The 19,180-nt window shown below is 40.5% G+C and overlaps 1 protein-coding gene across 2 annotated transcripts in view; it reads right to left on the bottom strand.

Moving 5' to 3' along the window:
- Positions 1 to 19,180, bottom strand: part of cacna2d3a (calcium channel, voltage-dependent, alpha 2/delta subunit 3a) — a 159,149-nt gene that overhangs the window by 48,973 nt on the left and 90,996 nt on the right. The window contains exons 11-13 of one of the 2 annotated variants that reach the window (XM_074680877.1): positions 10,857 to 10,935; positions 5,010 to 5,143; positions 1,942 to 1,959 (exon numbers count right to left, since the gene is read on the bottom strand). In XM_074680877.1, the coding sequence (XP_074536978.1) occupies positions 1,942 to 1,959; positions 5,010 to 5,143; positions 10,857 to 10,935 (231 nt within the window). The remainder of the gene's footprint in view (positions 1 to 1,941; positions 1,960 to 5,009; positions 5,144 to 10,856; positions 10,936 to 19,180) is intronic. The other variant, XM_074680879.1, reaches the window with a different exon arrangement.

Genomic DNA, 19,180 nt, shown 5'->3' with positions numbered 1-19,180 from the left:
TTTGACTTATAATAACCTGTAACTTCTAATCGAAGGTCAGAACTCAACACATTTTCAAGCTTGACGTAGGTCATCACTGCCTCTGTGATTTTATCGGCATCAGTCAGAGCTAATGGGCTGTGTAAGTCCTTTCCCCTGCTGTGGGTCAGAGAATAAAAAAAGAACCCTCTGGACCTGAACATACTCCTTCCCTTCTGACACAAATACTCATATACTCACACATAAACCTCTCAGAGGGCTCACACACACACAAACACACACACCCCTTGCTTCATGTTTGATGTCTCATAGGACACCTCCTAATCTAGGTTGTAGTGACAAATATTGCTCTGGTGGACAGGGTGACCCTTGTTTTCCTGGAGACCAAGCTTTAATGATGTAGGTGTGTGCGAGCCAGGAAACAAAGGTGGGCTCCTGTGGGAAAACAACTCCTGTGGGGAGAAAAGCTGGCACATTTTTTTTTGTCACACACAGCTTTTTGAGAAATATTTTTTGAAAGCTTTCACTCAATCAATATTAGCACAACTACTTTGAAGTGCGGTTTTATTTCGCTGATAAAACTTTTTGAAGAGCTTACAGTCTCTTCCAAACTTTCCCTGATATCCTCTCTCTTATTCTTCCTCTCACTTCTCCTACACTTGCCCTCAGATACCCCCCTGAACACCACCCCCTCTCCTCCTCCCAAGCTCCAGTGTCAGTTCATCCGACAGAGAGGGAAACAATGCCAAATGAGCCAGAGAATGATGGATGAAGCTGGTGGAATGGTGGCGATGGGGGGAGAGGGAACAGGAAAGAGGGGAAGAAGACAGGTGGGGGGTTGAGAGGTGGTGGAGAAGGAGTCCCAGTGAGAAAAAAGGAGAAAGAGGAGATATTCCAGGAAAAAAGGGGATGAGACAAGAAGAGGATTGGATGAAGGGGCGTATCTGGAAAGCTGATACACATCAGCCCTGGAACATGGATAGCGCATGCTCATCACTTTCTGAGCCAATCCTGGGAGTTTTGTTAACTTCTTATCAAACACCATCACCATTTGGAGTGTGTGTATGTGTGTGTTTCTGTCACTGTCTGTTTTAGTATCTGAGCATCCAGACCAGAGCTGTGCCGCCTGATTACATGCAAAGAAGCGGCGCAGACTCCTTGCTAATACCAATTATCGAGTCTGACAATATCATATCTATTTCTGTTTCCTGCTAAGCTGCTCCGATGTCAATAAGCTCGGGTGTATCACACCAACAGTACAACGTCTGACATATGGTCTGCCAGCTGTCTAATGTGACTGCCCATTTTGAAGAGGGGGGGTTTCTGTCCCACCATCATCATTGTTATTATCATAGAGCGGCTTATCTCAACCCACACATGATGCATAAAACACTGAAAAATAAAACGCTGAAAACGATAAAAAGGCATCAGAACAGATCATCCCGCCAGTCATTATAGGCTATTGAATTTTCACCCCGAAGATAACAAACCAGCTTATTCTGGAGATTTCTAGCACAACAAACAACACAGGCAATCTTGTTTTCACACCAAAAAGGCGAAAGAGGCGAAAGAGCGGATATGTAGCCTAACATTTACACATATGGTCACACTGCCAGCGCCACAGAGACTGGCAACGCACGGCCAACAGAGCATCACCAATGATCAATGAGTGTGAGCGTGTGCACAGACGTGCGTGTGCATGTGTTTGATCAGATGTGCAGAGGGTAGAGCAGTCGGCGTAACCAATGGCCACCAGGATGCATGATTTACAAGGTTGCTGAGCCACAGAAGACAATGACACACAAAAATATGCCATGGTTCAGTATGGTGGTTAGTTCACCCACAATGTGTCCTGATCCCGTAGACACCAGAGACCACATGCACATGAAATACACACGAACACAAACCAGGCCTCCACACAGCACAATACGGCGATGACCTCACATCAGATTTTTCTTTTACCTTTTGCGCTTGTGGGAGCTACAGAGGGTAGATTGAGGAGGAGGGGAGGAGAGAAAGGGTCAATATGTTTGTGGGTAGAAGTCTGCAAAAGCCTTTCAATGCAGTTTCCACATTGCGAGCACCAGTGGGCACGTAAAATACACTGACATTGACTTTGACTGTGACTTTAAAAAGAGTGCAGGTGTCAAGAGAGGAGGACTTTATTGCTGGGAGGGTCACAGCAGAGGAAACAACACTTAAACTGTTATTGTTGAGTCAGTGTTGGCTGAATGTTCTCTGGCTGTGATAAATGGAGGAGGATAATGAGGGCAAAGAGGAAGAAATTCGCAAGGAAGACAGAAAAAAGTAGCACATATGAAGAGGGTCACCAAGAGGGGTCCACTTCCATGTAGCCTGGATGGCCGCCGCATATTTATGCTCGAGTGCTTTTTGCCATTTGTCACTGTACAATTTTAAACCCCTTGCTCCTTATCTTTGCAGGCGTAGCCAGGACAAGCGGCTGCTGCTCACTCTTTATATGGTCAAACACAATAACCTGAACAAAAAGGAGCCGTTTAAAATGTATGAATACGCCAGCGTATTGTGTTTTTCATACATAGCACAGGAAACTATTGTAGTCAAGGCATCGTGTAGTATCTGTCACCAGGGTTCTTGCTTTTTTAGTCCATACATAGTTTAAAGTCCAATCACTTATCAGCAGGTTTTGAAGTTTGCAAACAAAACAGTCTGTGTGGAGAGCAAAAGCGAGCAGGACACAATCCACTGTAATGGCAACACGCTCCCATTAGCAGTAATCTAACTTTTATCTATCAACCTCTATAGACTGCAGCCGATGATGTGTTATCATTTTGTAACATACGCCATTACAGGAAATTAGTGTTTAAACTTCCTATCATCCTGGAATACATCAGACATAACCACTCTGGTCTTGATGCAAAAAGAAATACTTCAAAACATATCTTTTTACCCCTTGAGGCTAAACCTGACTAAGCTTGTTTTTTTTGTTTGTTTGTTTGTTTTTTACCTTTAATCACAAGTAAATCCAAAGGAAAGTGATTTCCTTGTGGGTTTGTGATACTGGAGTGGAGACCCACCAGAAACAGATGTTGGGATGCCTTTTTGGGCAACGCAATGGACATTTATTGTAATCAAATCTTGTTTTACAATACAGCTAACAGAGACAGATGTCCTGAATGGAAGTTGTTATTTCTTGACTGCTAGCTCTGCAGGCATTAAGAAAAGTATGAGGGGCATCATTCCCAGAGAAATGTATCAACATGAGACCATCGCCGATGGGTTCACAGATAATAAAACCAGAGTGTGTTTATCACTGCCATTTTCAGCTTAGTATCTCTCTTTGTTTGGTCAGGGTGTGAGGTGGTGATATAAGTGACTAACCCCCTCTTTATGTTATGTACTAAAGCTACACAGCTTCAAACAGTCACAGGAGACTCATTGGTTTAATGGTTCCATCTGCTGCACACACACACACACACACACACACACACACACACACACACACACACACACACACACACACACACACACACACACACACACACACACACACACACACACACACACACACACACACACACACACACACACACACACACACAGAGTCACACATTCAGACAGATAAAAGCACAACTCAACATCAGGCCCTTTGGAGCATTGCTTTGCTATTATTCAGGTCAGATCTTGAACATGCCGTGTATGAGGGTGGGCTGAACAGTTCATAGCCTGACTGGGAAGGAGTTATGCCATGGTGATGAAACTTGGCATGCATTAAATTCAACATTTTCTGACACTTATGGCATGGTTTATTTTTCAGTATGGTTCCTGTTTTTTTTGGGTTGTTGCTATGGGGCGTCTGGACCTTTGGTCAACTTTAAGGCCCTCCCTACCCCTGTTGAATTCAGCTACCAACTTTTTCACTGTTGATGAAGCTGGGGCATCATCCCCTGATGTAGCAACCATGTCGGCGTCAATGTCCTTCAGGGTAAACCCCTTTTTCTGCAGATATTTGATAACACTATGATGCCAAGTTGTATCCATAGTCACAAAATGTGTGTGGTTCTGCTTTTCAGATTCATCAAACACTAAATTCAGGATCAGTTAATCTGAAAATAAACTGTGCCATAGGTGTCAGAAAATGCTGAATTTAATGCATGTTAAGTAGGGATAGACCGATTATTGGGGCCTATATTTGGCATTTTGGGGTATATCGCGACAGCCTCTTTTTAATCCGGAGGCTGATCATGCTAATGTCAATGGAAAATCCCACTGACGCACTAATGCAATTAGCATTGTGACTATATTACTATCTATGAGCTTGAGCTCATTTTAACTTCCACAGACACAAAAATCACTCCTCCTCTTAATACCCACAGGAACATGTTTTTCTGCCCCTTAAAAGTGATAAGAAATGTTTTAAACCGCAGACATTAAGGAGCTGCTTGTTGATGCTTCTCTGCACAGAGTTCCTCCCTGTCTACACTATGGAAGCCCTAGATGGTCAAAACATTTAAATCAGTCATGTGAAACCAAACAGAAAATTAATTCAACTGCACTACATGCCTGTAAAAGGCAGCACAAACTCATTTCTGTCCAGTTTTATTGCAGTTACATAGAATTAAAAAAAAAAAACTTTATTTACTGTAGAAAACTTAAGCGATTTTTTAAAGTTTTCATTCAACTTTACAAAACATGCTGCTAAGCATGGGAGCTGTTTAATAAACATATGCTTGAAGGCATTTGAATGGAGTTAAGTGTTGGAGTTTGTATTGTTCAAATTTTGACGTCAATATTTTTACTTTGACTGCAAATTAATATCGGCTTCAAATATCGGTTGTAGGCCTCCCTGCCTACAAATAATCAGTATCGGTATCCGCCCCAAAAAATCCATATCGGTCTTTCTCTAATGTTAAGTTTCATCACTATGGCGTAACTCCTTCCCAATCAGGCTGCGAACTTTTCAGCTCGTACTTACACAGTATGCGTGCTTCTTTCACAAAATGCTCAAAACCCATTTATTGTGTGAAATTAGCATGTGATATAGTACTCACTGTACTATCAATGTAGGCTTCTGTCCACACCGTATCATGCTCCTGGTCAATCACTTTGGGACGACTGAGTACATGGAGATATTCCATCACATTCTCCTGCACATCTGCCAAAGTGGAAATCTGAGTGAAGTAGCCTATTTGAGAGACAGAGAGAAGAACAGAAAGGTGATGAATCATATTACCAAGATCCACTCCAATAATAGACAAAGAGCTGGTTCAGTCTTCAATGCTCCCTCCCAGGAACATAAGATAAGAGGTACAGTATCCGAGTCTCCGCACTGGTTTCACATGGCAGTAAATGTCATGTTCGATATCAGCTTGGCAATATAATCTTTTCCAAGCCATTGTTCCCTCGTCATATACCTTAGTACAAAAGCAGAGAAATTACATCTGGAATACAATATGGCGGGCGGCAGATATTTGCTTGATGAAGCAGATGAAAATCTAGAGTCATGTGTGAGTAATAGCTCAAGAAAACCCTGCAGTGATATACAAGTAAGAGCAAAGCAGCATGGGTTTGTGAATGAATAAGTGGTATGTAAATGTAAAAGCGATTTCAGTAAAACCAAATGTGTCGCCATTTCCTTGAATGGTAATGCAGCCATTATGATGCTAATGTGCATGTGCAGAGGGGAATTTAGTGTTATCTCAGCAGGGGACAGAAACGGGAGGAGAGGAAGGAGAGAGGGAATCAGGACAACCATAAGACAGAAGGCAGAGGAGGAGAAGAAGCCACACAGAGGATAAGAGGGAGAAGAGATAGACCAGCACATTTCCAGTCAACCGTAAAAACAGCAAACTGCCTCCATCACCGTGAGGCAGTCAAGGAGAAAATCATAGCTGGAGGAAACAGATTTCGGGGTCATTGTCCCCGGCAAAGACCTTTACTCCACAGGGAGGAAGGAGTCTAGACACAATCCACAGATCAATGAGGGGTACCAAGCAACCCCAAAATAACAGAGGGCATGTGGGACATATCAGTGATTATCGAGGTTAAAATTCTAAAAATTAAAAATAAAAAAGATTTAACCTCATATTTTTACAGTAAAACATGTTGATGACAGCATAAAGAACGTACTGGCACCTGAACCCGCCCTGGGAGTGAACCTTGACGGATCCATCCTTTTCATCCTCAGAGACAGTCAGGCCCGGCTATTATTCCAGCAGACGGTACAATGACAACACACACATACAAACTGTTTTCACACACAAAGCAAGCTGCCTCAGTCTAACGGCATCGTTCATCACATCCTGAGTGAGGAATGACTGCTCCCTCTGGAAGGCTGAGGGCGTCCTTCGGGCCGAGTCACCAGGGGCTGGTGAGATGAGCCGGGGAGACAAAAAATGAATGCTCCAGGCTTTCAGTGACACGGTACACCTGTCGCACATACAGGACAGGACAGACACAGCATGCTCAGGTCAGGATGAGGGCGTTTCCATATTTCCAGAGGACCTTGGTTTGGGTTATATGTAAGCAAAGATACAGGAAGATGTCCTCACTGGGGATGGAACGGTTCACAAAAACCATGGTTCAGTTCTTATCATAGTTTTGTGGTCACGGTTTTCAGTTCGGTTTGGTGTACACTGCTGTTATTTTTAACACCCCAGATTATCATATACCCTAATAATCCATTTAATAGATTATTTTTAATCAGACATGTCGTATAAAGTCATGAAAACCTGAAAAAATGAGTCTATTTCCCATTTAAAACATCATTAAATCTGAGTGAAACATTGCTAGTTTCAACATGCCAACTCCTCAGTAAGGAAAGTCCTTATTGGCTGTCCCAGAAGTCACTAATAGTCACTAAATTACGCTGCTGTCGAATTTGCATAATAATTAGGGATGCACGATATTATCGGCACAATATCGGTATCGGCTGACAAAAGCTTAAAAACACTTTTATTGGTATCGGCAGATGTGAACATTTCTGCCGATAGTCACAGCCGATAAGGTGCTATTCAGTTAGGATTGTTATTATTTTCCATCTGAAAAATAAGCTCCTTAAATAAAATGTAGCACTTCATTTATTTGCACTGCAGAGCTCTGTGTCTGTCACCAGGTTGTTACAGTAGCTCTAAAATAATCAAATGCAACTTGGTTATGTTTAAAAATGCATTGTACATTTAAAGTTCATGTGATCTAAAAAAATTATTTTTCTGTATTTCAATACTGAATGTCTTGAGTTTGAAAAAATAATACATTTCTTATTTATGGTAAAATCAAATGTTTTTTGTCTTGTTAGGGTCTGAGGCCTGAGCTGAGGACACCTTCTAGCAAAGCAAGAAGGTGTCCTTGTTTTATGTGTGTTTCTTAAACAAATAAGACCGTCACAATAAGAGTAACATATAAATTCCAGTACAGGATAGACTTAGCTTTCTTTACAGTGAAAAAAACAAACAAACTTGTGATCATCAGTATCGGTATCAGCCAAAAGGGGTTTCGATATATCGGCATATCGGACATCAGCAAAAATCCAATATCGTGCATCCCTAATAATAATCAATTTGCATGTAATTGTCAGGGACTCAGTAGGAGAGAGGTAAAACACAACACCATAAATATGTTTAAAAATACAAATTAACTTTCTTCTGTCCATTCTGTTTTTTTTATGTTTAAATATCAACCCTCCTCCTTTATCTGGGCTGGAGACCAGCAGAAGTGACCATAATGAGACACACACTTGGTGATTCATTTGAATGCAGTTGTCTGCTCTGGAGCAGCAGGAGGAGACTGCTGTGAGTGAGGAGGACTGTCTTTGTGTTTTGGATAGAGGAGGGACTCACACACGCTGACCATTGAGGAGATCCAAACACACTTTACCCCCAGAATCTCCAAACTCCAGAAAAGTCGCAAGAATGGTCATATTTAAAAAGTCCGGAGATTCATTAAATGTAGGAACAAAGGCCCTGTTTACATGACAACATTTCAACTGAAAACGTTAAAACACATTGAAAAACAATTCTGTGTTTACACAGAAATGCAGAGGGACTGAAAACACTGTAGTAAGCATGCCAAGCCTGTAGGTGGCACTATAATATAAATATGTCTTGTCCAGAGGCACTTTAGGTAAATCTCTATCAAAGTGAAGCTGAGCTGATCATCTGACGTATTGGAGAATACAAAGAGCAGAAGTGGTGCAACAGACGCACATTTTGTTAAAAAGACAGTCAGCAGATGCAGCAGCACAAGCACAACACGGTAGTCTGTGACGTCCGTAAAAACGGTACTGTTGTCCTGTTGTATGTGTTGAGCAGAGTGTGACGTCAATTTCCACTGAAAACGCAGGCTTACTATTTACATGGCGACGGTGTCGGCAGCGTTTCAGAAAAATCCCACCCTGTAGGCTGGTTTCAAACGCCGTTTCCGTGTAAACACGAGGCTGAAACGCAACAAAACTTTTGCGTTTCACCCCATAAACTGTTGTCTTGTACATGCTCTCAGACAGCAGAACGACTCAACGCCACAGGTTCATCCTCTAACTCTAACTGTCTCCGCTTGTCATGTACATAACACACACGCTTCCCCACAAAGTGTCCTCCTTCACCTCCAGTTGTGCATGCGTGTGATCGGGGCTACATACTCGCGTTATATTGAGTAGTAAAATGAAGAAAAAAGAAAAAACACAAATCGTGCCCTGTAACAAGTGAGGAAAACTCAACGGTTCCGATTTTTTTCATAAACCTTTCCATCCTTAGTCTTCATGAAAATAATGGATGAAGTAAGTGAAGATGAGTTATAAAGTTCAGCAGAGCTGCATTTCAAGTTTAAGGAGACTTTCATATACGCCTGTTACAAAACCATGGTGTTAAGAGAAGATTTTCAGTAGGACATTGATTCATTAAGGTGCTGGGAACAGTTGGCAAAGATTTTGTTCTATACTGACTCAATAATGCAGTTTCCTCTGAAACTGATCAGCCATGATCTATCCATCCACCATTTCCCAAAGGAGCTGTATTGGATTGATATCTCGTGACTGAGGAAGCCTTTGGAGAAAAGTGGACTCATTTCCTGCTGAAGAAACCATGTTTGAAGATATTTTAGCCTACAAATTGGATAATAAGGAAAATATTTTGAGTTTTAAGGCCTTTGACACTAATTTTTAACCAGAGACCAAAGGTTCAGACAGTGGGAAAATAGAGGCATAACAACAATCAACAGATTAATTAAAAAAAGGATAAAGAAAAAGTTTTCTCAAGGAGAGAAGAGATTATGACTTCGAAATAGGGATGTTCGATATTACATTTTCACTTCCGATACGATACCGATACTGCAGCATTGAGTATTGGCCGATACCGATATTAATCCGATACTATATCAGCATTAAACATACATACTTTTATAACTTATTTTGTAGTATGTCTGTCAGGTTAGAAAATGCTTGATTAAGTGATATTATTCAAACAAAGAACAGTAGTCAGCAACAGTAGGTATGAGGAAAAACTGACCCATTTATCATTAACCAATGGGTATGACATTTTTACATTAAACATAAGAATATACTAGTAATTGAACAAAATAAAGAATAAATTAGAAGACCCACAAAATAACCTAAATAAATCAAATAAAAACAGCAGGAGTGGAGTCTAGAATGGACTGCTTATATATATATTATCAGAGATTTTAGATGCATTCTGATATAATCCGATACTTGCTTTTTTGCTGATATCGGACCAATATCTGATATCAATATCGGACTGGGACACCTCTACTTAGAAAACAAAGATTTCTACACATACAGACAAATCAAGTACATTTAAATAAGAAGATAACACTGGGTTACCCATGTGAATAAAACACATTGATTGTAACATTGTGTAATGCATACAGCAGTACGGTCAAAAGAGTAATATCAGTATTGTATCAGAATGTGGTGAGAAAACCACTGGGGTGATTTGAACATAAAGGCAAACAGTGATAGGTCAGACGAGGCGACATTATTTCACCTGAGACTACTTCTCAAACAGAGATGACATGAAAGCAAATCTTGTTCTGTATCTGAACAGAGATTTTGTGCCTGGGGAGCAGAAAGAAGCCTTCACTGCACACCTCCTGCCAGCTGACGGAGGATGTCACTGTCAGAAACCTGAATCATCACACAGAACGAACACACACACACACACACACACACACACACACACACACACACACACACACACACACACACACACACACACACACACACACACACACACACACACACACACAGAGTTTTGTCGCATATGACGCACGCTAACACTTTTAAGGCCCTCGTCATTTCCACTAACACCATCAGACTGACTGGACTAGTGCTTTGATATCACTTTCAACTAAAACTAGAGGTCCTCGCACTCTTATCTCCACACATATACACTAAGCTAAAAACACCCGCACACCCCCAGAGTGACCTATGGCTTGCCTGTCTTATCTACGGCAGCTTGAGGAAATGGAGCCAGACTGTCTCTGTCACCCACCTCTGAGCTAAAATTAGAAAGCTGAGGGGAAGAGCTCTACTCACTAAGACAACCATGACCACACATAAAGCAGCTGAAAAGTGGTGTATCACCAAGATAGTTGGGACTTCAGGCGAAGAGGAACATATAATGTGACATATCTTGTCACTGTGACTGCCACTAGATGCTCGCTGTCACACACGCACATGCTAATTTTGATTTGCTCTGACAAGCACACGTTTATGCAGTAACATGCACGCACACAAACAGAACAGAGAAATCTTCAGCTCTGTGACATATTCATTTTGCTTGCCTGCCTCAGAGCAACATGAAATGCAACAACTTGCTTCTGTAAAACAGATTAAGTGGAGAAAAATAAGCACAGTGGTGTATGAATGTGTTTTCAGATCCCACCTTTGTTAGCACATGCCATCCATTTCAGATTATCTGCGAAGGCCGACTCTCGACCAATAAGGTACGGGAAGATGCGGACCTGTGGAGAGAGAGAAGATAGCCTCCGTCAGTCATTTTAATCTCATTTTGCTGGGGTCCACCACACCAGCATATAGAAGATAACGAAGTGAAAGGCAGGCAGAAAGCTCATCCTGTATCTGCCAGAGATTAGCCGGCCCTTTCTCCTTGTTTAATAGAGTCGATTATGGACTCATAAAAGTCTTCAACTTGTATTTAAGACTTCATTTAAAGTTTACATGTTATAAATAATGTAAATAATTAGGGATTAACAGATAGGGATTTTCAACATTAAGATAAGTGAATTCTGCAGTGAGAGTCAACACAAACGATAAACCGTGATGTAAATATTTTGAGCTGGAAAATGCCAAATCATAGTTGGATGGGCTCAATCCAGAGAATCTTCTAAACTCTTTGCTGCCAAGCTCGTTTTTGCCCGGCAGAGCTCAGTTGGCTCAAGCAGCAGGTGTAGTTGGCAGGTGTGTGTGTTTATGTATGTGTATGTGAGAGGAGCAGGTTGCCAGATTGGACCAGATGCAAGCCTCTGGGGGCACAGCTGCCGTGGCTCCCATGCCTGCATTTTTCACTGTCTCCCTGCCTCAGCCTGACAGCATGTGTCTGTTGGTGTTTGCGTGTTTACTTGTTTGTGTGTGAGCACTTCTGGATGTGTGGGTTTTTATCTGATTTCTGATGACTTCACTCAGGAGAGGGTCCTTGATATTGCAAAAGAAGATTGTGAATTAACTTATTTGTAAATTAAATTTATTTTTTTCTGTAAAATTATATTAATCCACTGTGACTGCAGTGTGTCAAAGAGGCACTCTGTTCATATTGATTATAGCAGCTTTTGTTGCCTAAGACACAAACCAGAGACTGTTCATTTTAGACTCTTGTTTTCTAGCATGGATATTTTTCTGTCTTTTGTCTGCTGTAATTATTTTCACTGTGGATCAGTAGAGTTGTCAGATTGTCACTTTTAAGCAGCCCTCATTATCTAGACGATAATCATCCTCTATTCATTCAAGCCGTAGCCATTTAAGTGACACTGTGAAAAGAAACACGTGTGTGTGAGTATGAGGTGCCATAGGTTTTTTTTTTTTTTTGTGGACGTGTGTTCTCCCCTTACTGGTAGCCGAGACTGAGGCCAAACTCCAGCAGGCTGGTTATTAAAAATGGAAGAGCTTTACAGCTGAGTTAAGTGCAGTGAAGATAAAAAGCCCCAGCATGCAATCTCTAACCTACTCCACTGCACAAATTTTACACAGCCAGGAATAAAAGAACAGATACATGCATGGATGAAAGTGCATGGACATGCTTGTTAACACATCTGTACGTTATCAGGCACACTCAGACACCCAGATATAGGATAACCACACATGGCCGGGCAAGTTTCAGACAAATGCACACACTGTATTACAACATGAGTACATATTTCAGCTCATGTTGAATTGGTAAAACTTTGCCTGTCTCGTCATCCCTTAAAAATGAGCCTTTATGCACAGGTATTAAGGAGTTAAATATGGACACCCCTCAAAGTCTGAGCTGACAGGTGGATGCTTGGGCAGAAAGTTTGAGTCCATGACTGGTAGCAGCGAAGGTATTAGTTAAAAACAGGCAGAGGGCAGGAATCTTGCAGCTTAGGTAAGGCTGCTTAATTATGAGGATACATGTTTCAGGTAATAGCAAGAATGACGGAATACAAATGAAGGGTTCATTTGCAAAAACAGATAAACGCCATTTTGGAAAAAAAATAAGCTGATGCTTGTGATTTACTCTTTGTATTGCATTGTTTACAAAGCTGAAATCCATTTTGGTGCAATGCCAATATCTCCTGTTGGAAACCGGATCAAAGCTCATGTTTTGTTGCAGAAACCGCTATACGCCACAGCTGTTTCTTTGAAAAACTTTTCTTTTTTTAAAACGGAGTTATCTGCTTTTGCAAATGAACTCTTCAAATGTTAAATCGGTGCAGCTAAAGTTGAGAGCCTGAACTTGCTCACAGGCATTGCACCATAGATGTAGAAATGTCTTAACCATAGGCTGTAAAAAAAATAACTGACGTCATCTTGCTCGGCTCAACAGTGAAGTCTCCACAAAAACTGCTCCCCCTGGTGGCTGGCTGCAGTATAGGTCAAAAAATCAGGCTCTGCAGCCATTCCAGATAGGCTGTGGTCAAACTTTAAAAAATTAATACATCTCATAGAAATGTTTCTCACGTCCGATTGTTGAGGTGATTTGAAGATATTATTTGGCTGTCTTGTATTCAACTCCTCTTTTTTCTGAAAAGTTTCGTTTTCATTAGTTATAGGAGGTTAAAAACAAGGTTTTACCATGTTTAACGGTGAGTGACAGCTGCCGTTCTCGTGTATTTTTTCGGGTATTGTAAAATATGTCAGGGGGTAGAGTCAAGAAGTGATTAGACTCTTGAAAGGAAAAAAAACAATTATCATTTTTGTCAACCAGCTCCATTCAGATTCTCCCAGAATCCCTAACAGTCTCTACTGCGCAGACTCTGGCTGCACAACTGCTATAATGGCTGCGCCTGTGATGTGGGTATTTTGGCGTCAAAAGCGTACAATGGTAAATGGCCTAGCCACGCTGTCCACTTTGTATACAGTCTATGGTCTTAAAACTCCTACATAATGTATTTAGTACTTCAGCAGTTGTTGCGTTCTCCGTTGTAAGCATTATGCCTGTAAACTTACATGTGCTTTAACATCTGGAACACACATGTACATCCACGCCGCAGTGGCAGCACACTCATCGTGCTCATGTTCACATACAATATGCAGCTCCAGCCAGGTGCAGGAAAACACACTGCCTGTTATACAACCTCAGCTGATTTCAAATGTAGGTCAGCTCGAGGATTTGACCTGACGCTGCAACCACAGTATGTACTGAAGCTCTTTTAATGAATCACATTTCTCTGTGAGGACTAGGCTTCTTATTTTCCCACACAGGTCACAGCAAAGAATCCATGTTTGGGATCCTTTCATCAGCAAATATAAAAAAAAAAATCCTTTTGTTTTAACAAGAAAGCCTGAAGCTAAAGGAGAAGGCAGGATCAAATAAAATGTTTTTGAAGAGTGTGTTTGGGTGTTTTTTTGGAGGGCGATACTGTGATGAATAAGAGTCATTCTTAATGTAAATTCAAAGCAGATAACTGAAGCCTCTCTGATAACCTTGTGCCACACTCCTTGAAACTCACGGCTCATTTTATGTCTCCTCCATTAACAATTCTTTTAATCCATCTTTTGCCTTTAATGAAATTCCTTATCTTGAAGTCGGCCTCAGTTCCACTACGAGGAGGTGACCCAAAACTTTTAAATGACTAGAGCCAAGCTCTAAATTTGTCATGACAAATATTCAGCATTGGATCATTTCTAATCACTTTCTTTATACTCTAATAATAATAATTATCTGAAAATTAACTTAGTATTTTTCAACCTTGAAAGAAAATCTTATGAATGTGTAAAAATGGTGTCAGGTTCCATTAGTGATCTAACATGAAAAAGGCGGATCAGGCTCAATAAGTACCTCTGACAGTTCATGTTAGGATATTGGACAGGAGCACACTTGTAAAACCAGAATTTGCTTTTTAGCATATTCACATGGTATCCAGTCTAATTTCAGAAATTCTGGACAGCAAAAACACACATGTAATGCGATTTTTGCTAATCCAATCCACATTTATTGGTAACGAAAGGCTGATCCAATCACATTTCTACTGATGTGTCTCAGCTCTAATGTTTCACTGCTTAACCGGATTTCAAAGAGTCTTTTTCACAGCTCACAATGAGGACTTCAAACTCAGAGTGAGAATAAGAAGTGCATCAGTTTCAACAGATCTGCAGTGCGTACCATCTTCACGACACAAGCTCTGTACCACTAATGACATAATGATTTGTGATGAAGCTAAACTTCTGTTTTCTTCTTTCACTGGAACCTTTTGCCATGTTTTCGGGTACTGATGCTTACATCTAAGCCACCACCAGCAACTTCAGTGTAGCCTCACAAGTCTTATAACTTTAAGGATAGACACTCTGTCTAAAAGATTCTTTCAGCCTTAGTGCAGTTGCTTACTATGCAACTGTGCCTCAGTATGTGACGCCTTATCCCCTTTATGGGCTGAAGTACGGCAGTGTATTCTCAAGTCATCTCAAGGCAGCAATGGGAAGAGATTTCCTCCTGGTTAAACAGACACACTAATAGAAAATGACATTTAGGACAGAAAAGGTGAGAAATACCATATATACAGTGTAGAAAGTAGGTGTGAACAAGGCTGTGTGTTACCTTACATATCAATCTCCTTCAGCTGAGGGACATACATGGAGCACAGCTTGAGCTTTTTACAAACCTCCTGGTTCAAGGTAAGTCTCCTTGACAAAGACAGATGGCGATTGGCAAACCGCAAGTCCAAACATTAGTTCACACAGCAGAATTACATGATTTACACTGGCTCTAACTGCTGCTCAGTTAATGAGAACATTTGTTAACATATTGAAAAAAGTGCTACAATCAAAGTGAATCCTCAGATGTTTAAAGTTTGAACCATGAAAAGCAGTAAACCTCTGCTGGCTTTGGGGGAGAAAAAGGGATAAAACTTCTCTTTTGAATGACAGCGACAGGAGAAGATAACCATCATGCAATAGGGCTGAAGAACTTTTTCAGTGCATGTGCAGAATGAATCTGAATCTCACTGTTATGAATCTGAGCCATCCTACAAAACAGCAGCCAGATTTATCAAAATAGAAGGATACTGCATCACATGTTTCTGTCCCTGAGGCAGCTCCATGCGCCAAACGCAGACAATCTGTGAGAAGATCAAATGTCTGGGGACAGTCCAGGAGGCTGCACTCTCAGGTGGCTGAAGGAATTTGGCGCCACCACAGACAGGAAATGGTCAGCATTTTGCGTAAGGGGAGACTGCTGATTTATCTATTTATATTTGCCTTTGTTAAAAAAGGAATATTCCTACTGACGTACAAAATCTGTTTTACAAGGCAGTCCTGGAAGAGACATCAGCAAAAAAGTTTTACAAAGAGAATGCAGAACAAAAATTTAAAAAGACAAATAACCTAAAAACAAGTCTCTCACTTACACTGTTATATATACAGGGCTGAACACATTTATTGGACCACCACCTGGTGTAAGGTGTTTGACACCACTGTCCTAAATTAACAGCTTACAGTTGACTAACAAAACACTTTTTATGTTTCTGTAATGTTTAATCAACCAGGATGTTCCAGCTCTTTAATCAAAATTATAGGTTTAATGCGAAATTATAACTATTGTTGTTATCCATTGATTCTCTAATGCACTGTTCTACAAAAAAGCAGAAAAAATTAAAGAAAACTAATGTTTTTTAATGACAAACTACAGTTATTTACTTTTGTTCCTGATCAGAAAAATATGTTTGAGTTGTTGTTATTTTTGATAAATTTCTGACTTCTAAGAGAATTCTAGTTTTCTGGCTCAAATTGGGATATAGAAACATAAAATCATTAAAAAACTCCCTGCTACAGTTCTAAATGCTTGAGTTTTTGAGCACAGGGGGTTTAGTGGTCTAGGCCGTGCTCCATGGGGTTTGCCCTTGTGCAGGTAGCCTGAGTTCAAATCCAACCTGTGGCTTCTTTTTCACATGTCACTGCCCACTCTTGTAGGGATGGGTACTGAATTGGGTACTTTATCGGTACCGACCGAATTCTGTCAAAAGTGCCAGGTACCGATTCAAGTAAAATCATAAGGTACCATATTTAGGTACCTAAATGCATCTTTGTGACTGTGAGGGAGTAAAAGAGCAGGGGATTATTAATGCTGGTCATGAAAACAGCATTGGAAGGTTATATTAAAGAATAAATATGTTAAATTGAAAATATATATTTCTTTTATTATTAAACAAACTCTTATCTCATAAACACAAAAAAGTACAAAAAAAATGCCATCGTTGAGTACCAGTACCGACTGCCAGGTAACAAGCATCGGTAACGAATCGTTTCAGATGTGAAAGGTACCCATCCCTACCCTCTTGCCCTGTTTCCTACTCTATTCACTGTCCTCATATATCTGATTATATACTTAAGTAGCCCAAAAACTTAATTTAAAAAAAATAGCTGACAGGTGTTCTATATATATAAACCATACATAAACCAACAGCGATACAAGTTAGAGAACCGTTGATGAGAAGACAGGCACAACCTCACAACCCAGAAGTTTTAAAAAACACCACTGCGGACAAAAAGTGTGCCTACCCCATAGTGCGCATGGGTGGGGCACGCCACAATGTAATGTTAATTACTGAAATGTGACTTTTCCATAGTTGGCCAAGGTTCATATGGTAAAAAGTTTGGAGAGGAACATCTGTCATATAGATAATACTGACAATGAGGACTCTACCTAAACTCAGGTAATAGGGACTACAATCCTTTGTTACGGACTCAGGTTTGAACAGTGACGACTCAAGACTGGACTTGGACTTGAGTTTTGGTGATGCACACACAGGATCAAATGCCAAGTGTTCTATCAATCATTATTCCCTGCATGTTTTTGTATTATAGCTTTTTCTGTTTCACCATATCGTGCGTTGCATTATGTTTATAGCTCTGTGCTGTTCTGTTATCAAAACAACAGCCTAAATTAATAATTTGACAGCAAATAGGACCTGGAAAAAACCTGGCATAAAACCATTTTAACAAACCCTCAGACGTGAAAATAACTGACAGCTGAGCAGCCACAGTTGTTAAGCAATCTGACTGTATATTAAGACGAGTATGAAAAGGACAGTGATGAATCATGAATGCGACACAATGTGAACAACAGTAGACGACATGCTGGGCTGAACATCATTACCCGTAATTCAAGCACAGCGGGCTATGATTATAGTCTACATGTATTTGGATGCATGTGTGCGCGGAAGTATGCAATAAGTCTGTGAAGAATGTGTTTGTAGATGCATGCACTTATGAGCTGGCATGTTTATGTAGACATTAATGCAAAAGTGAAAATTTGGATGTGATGTGTAATGTGTGTCTGATAATTTCTTTGTTTTTTTGACTCAATTATTCAGATGAATTTTACACAACCTTTAGTTAGACTGAATGTTAGGGAGTTCAGGTTTATAAAAAATAAAAAAGGGGGGTTTAGGAGTTCAAAAATTCATCTCTCTGGTTTGTGTTACATTAAGTACATTACGTGTTTGAAGGTAACACTTCTACAGTTAAGACAATAAACTTCAAAAATGTTTTTTTTTCTTTCCGCAAAGTAAATTAACAGAACTCTGAGGCAATATCTCTTTGGAAACAATCACTGGTGTAACATGAAAGGCAGTCATTATGCATTTGAAGTTTTTTTTATATATATTTGTTTTAAACTTTTAACATATAGACTTGATTTCTAATGGCAGTATTTTCTTAATTGTTTCATGATTTTTTCAGCGTCAAGCTTTTTGGAAACACTTCCATCAACACAGAAATATTCTGTTACTAATTTACATTCAGTTATTCCAAAGCGTGCGTGCATTCTCAGCGGTGAAGCTCCACCGCTGTTTGGAAGGGAGGCATTACAACCCAACAGAGAAGAGAAAGAGGAACAGAGGGAGAAAGAAGGAGACTGGAGAGTGACAGAGACCGAAGACTTCTATTATCAGCAGGGTTTCTACTAAATGGAACTTTCTAGCAGCCTTGTCCCCTCTCCGCTCACTGCTGTTCAGCCTTGAGGCAGGAGTGGGGAAGGCGGTGGTGTGGGTGTGTGAGCAGTTTCAATGGGGGTCTCCAGACACACAAACACACGACAAAACAAGTGAAGCACTTATGGTGACAAATCGGCACCTATATAAAAGCATAAAAACATACACACACACTGCACATTTAAATTGGCTAATAATTCAAACCAGGAGGCAAAGTTTGTACCTAATGTGTGCTATAAGAATCACATTAACATGTATGTGTATACTGTACATGTTTAGGTTGAATGCCTCTGCTTTTACCTTTAATACGGCACTTCAATCCACAAGCTATTAAGGGTAAAGACCCTGTGGGCTTTCTTTTACAAGAGAAAATAACCCGAGAATAACCCGTTTTCTTCCCCTTCTCCTTCTCTCTCCATCTCCCCTCCCTTTTCATTTCATGCCCCTGTCAAAAGAGCACCTCAATTACCTTGCAGGACAGCAGAAGACGGCTGGGTCCTCAGAGACAGAGCCCTACTTAACTCTGTTTTAAAGCCCTCTGAAAGGACCCCCATAGTGAGTCTGTTCAATACCTTCTTCTTGT

This window comes from Halichoeres trimaculatus, unplaced genomic scaffold (assembly GCF_033239565.1).
Source record: "Halichoeres trimaculatus isolate MK-OKI-2021-1 unplaced genomic scaffold, fHalTri1.1 fHalTri1_scaffold_11, whole genome shotgun sequence".
NCBI lineage: Eukaryota > Metazoa > Chordata > Actinopteri > Labriformes > Labridae > Halichoeres > Halichoeres trimaculatus.
The sequence above is the reverse complement of the archived record's forward strand: the minus strand, read 5'-3'. Positions and strand labels throughout refer to the sequence as shown.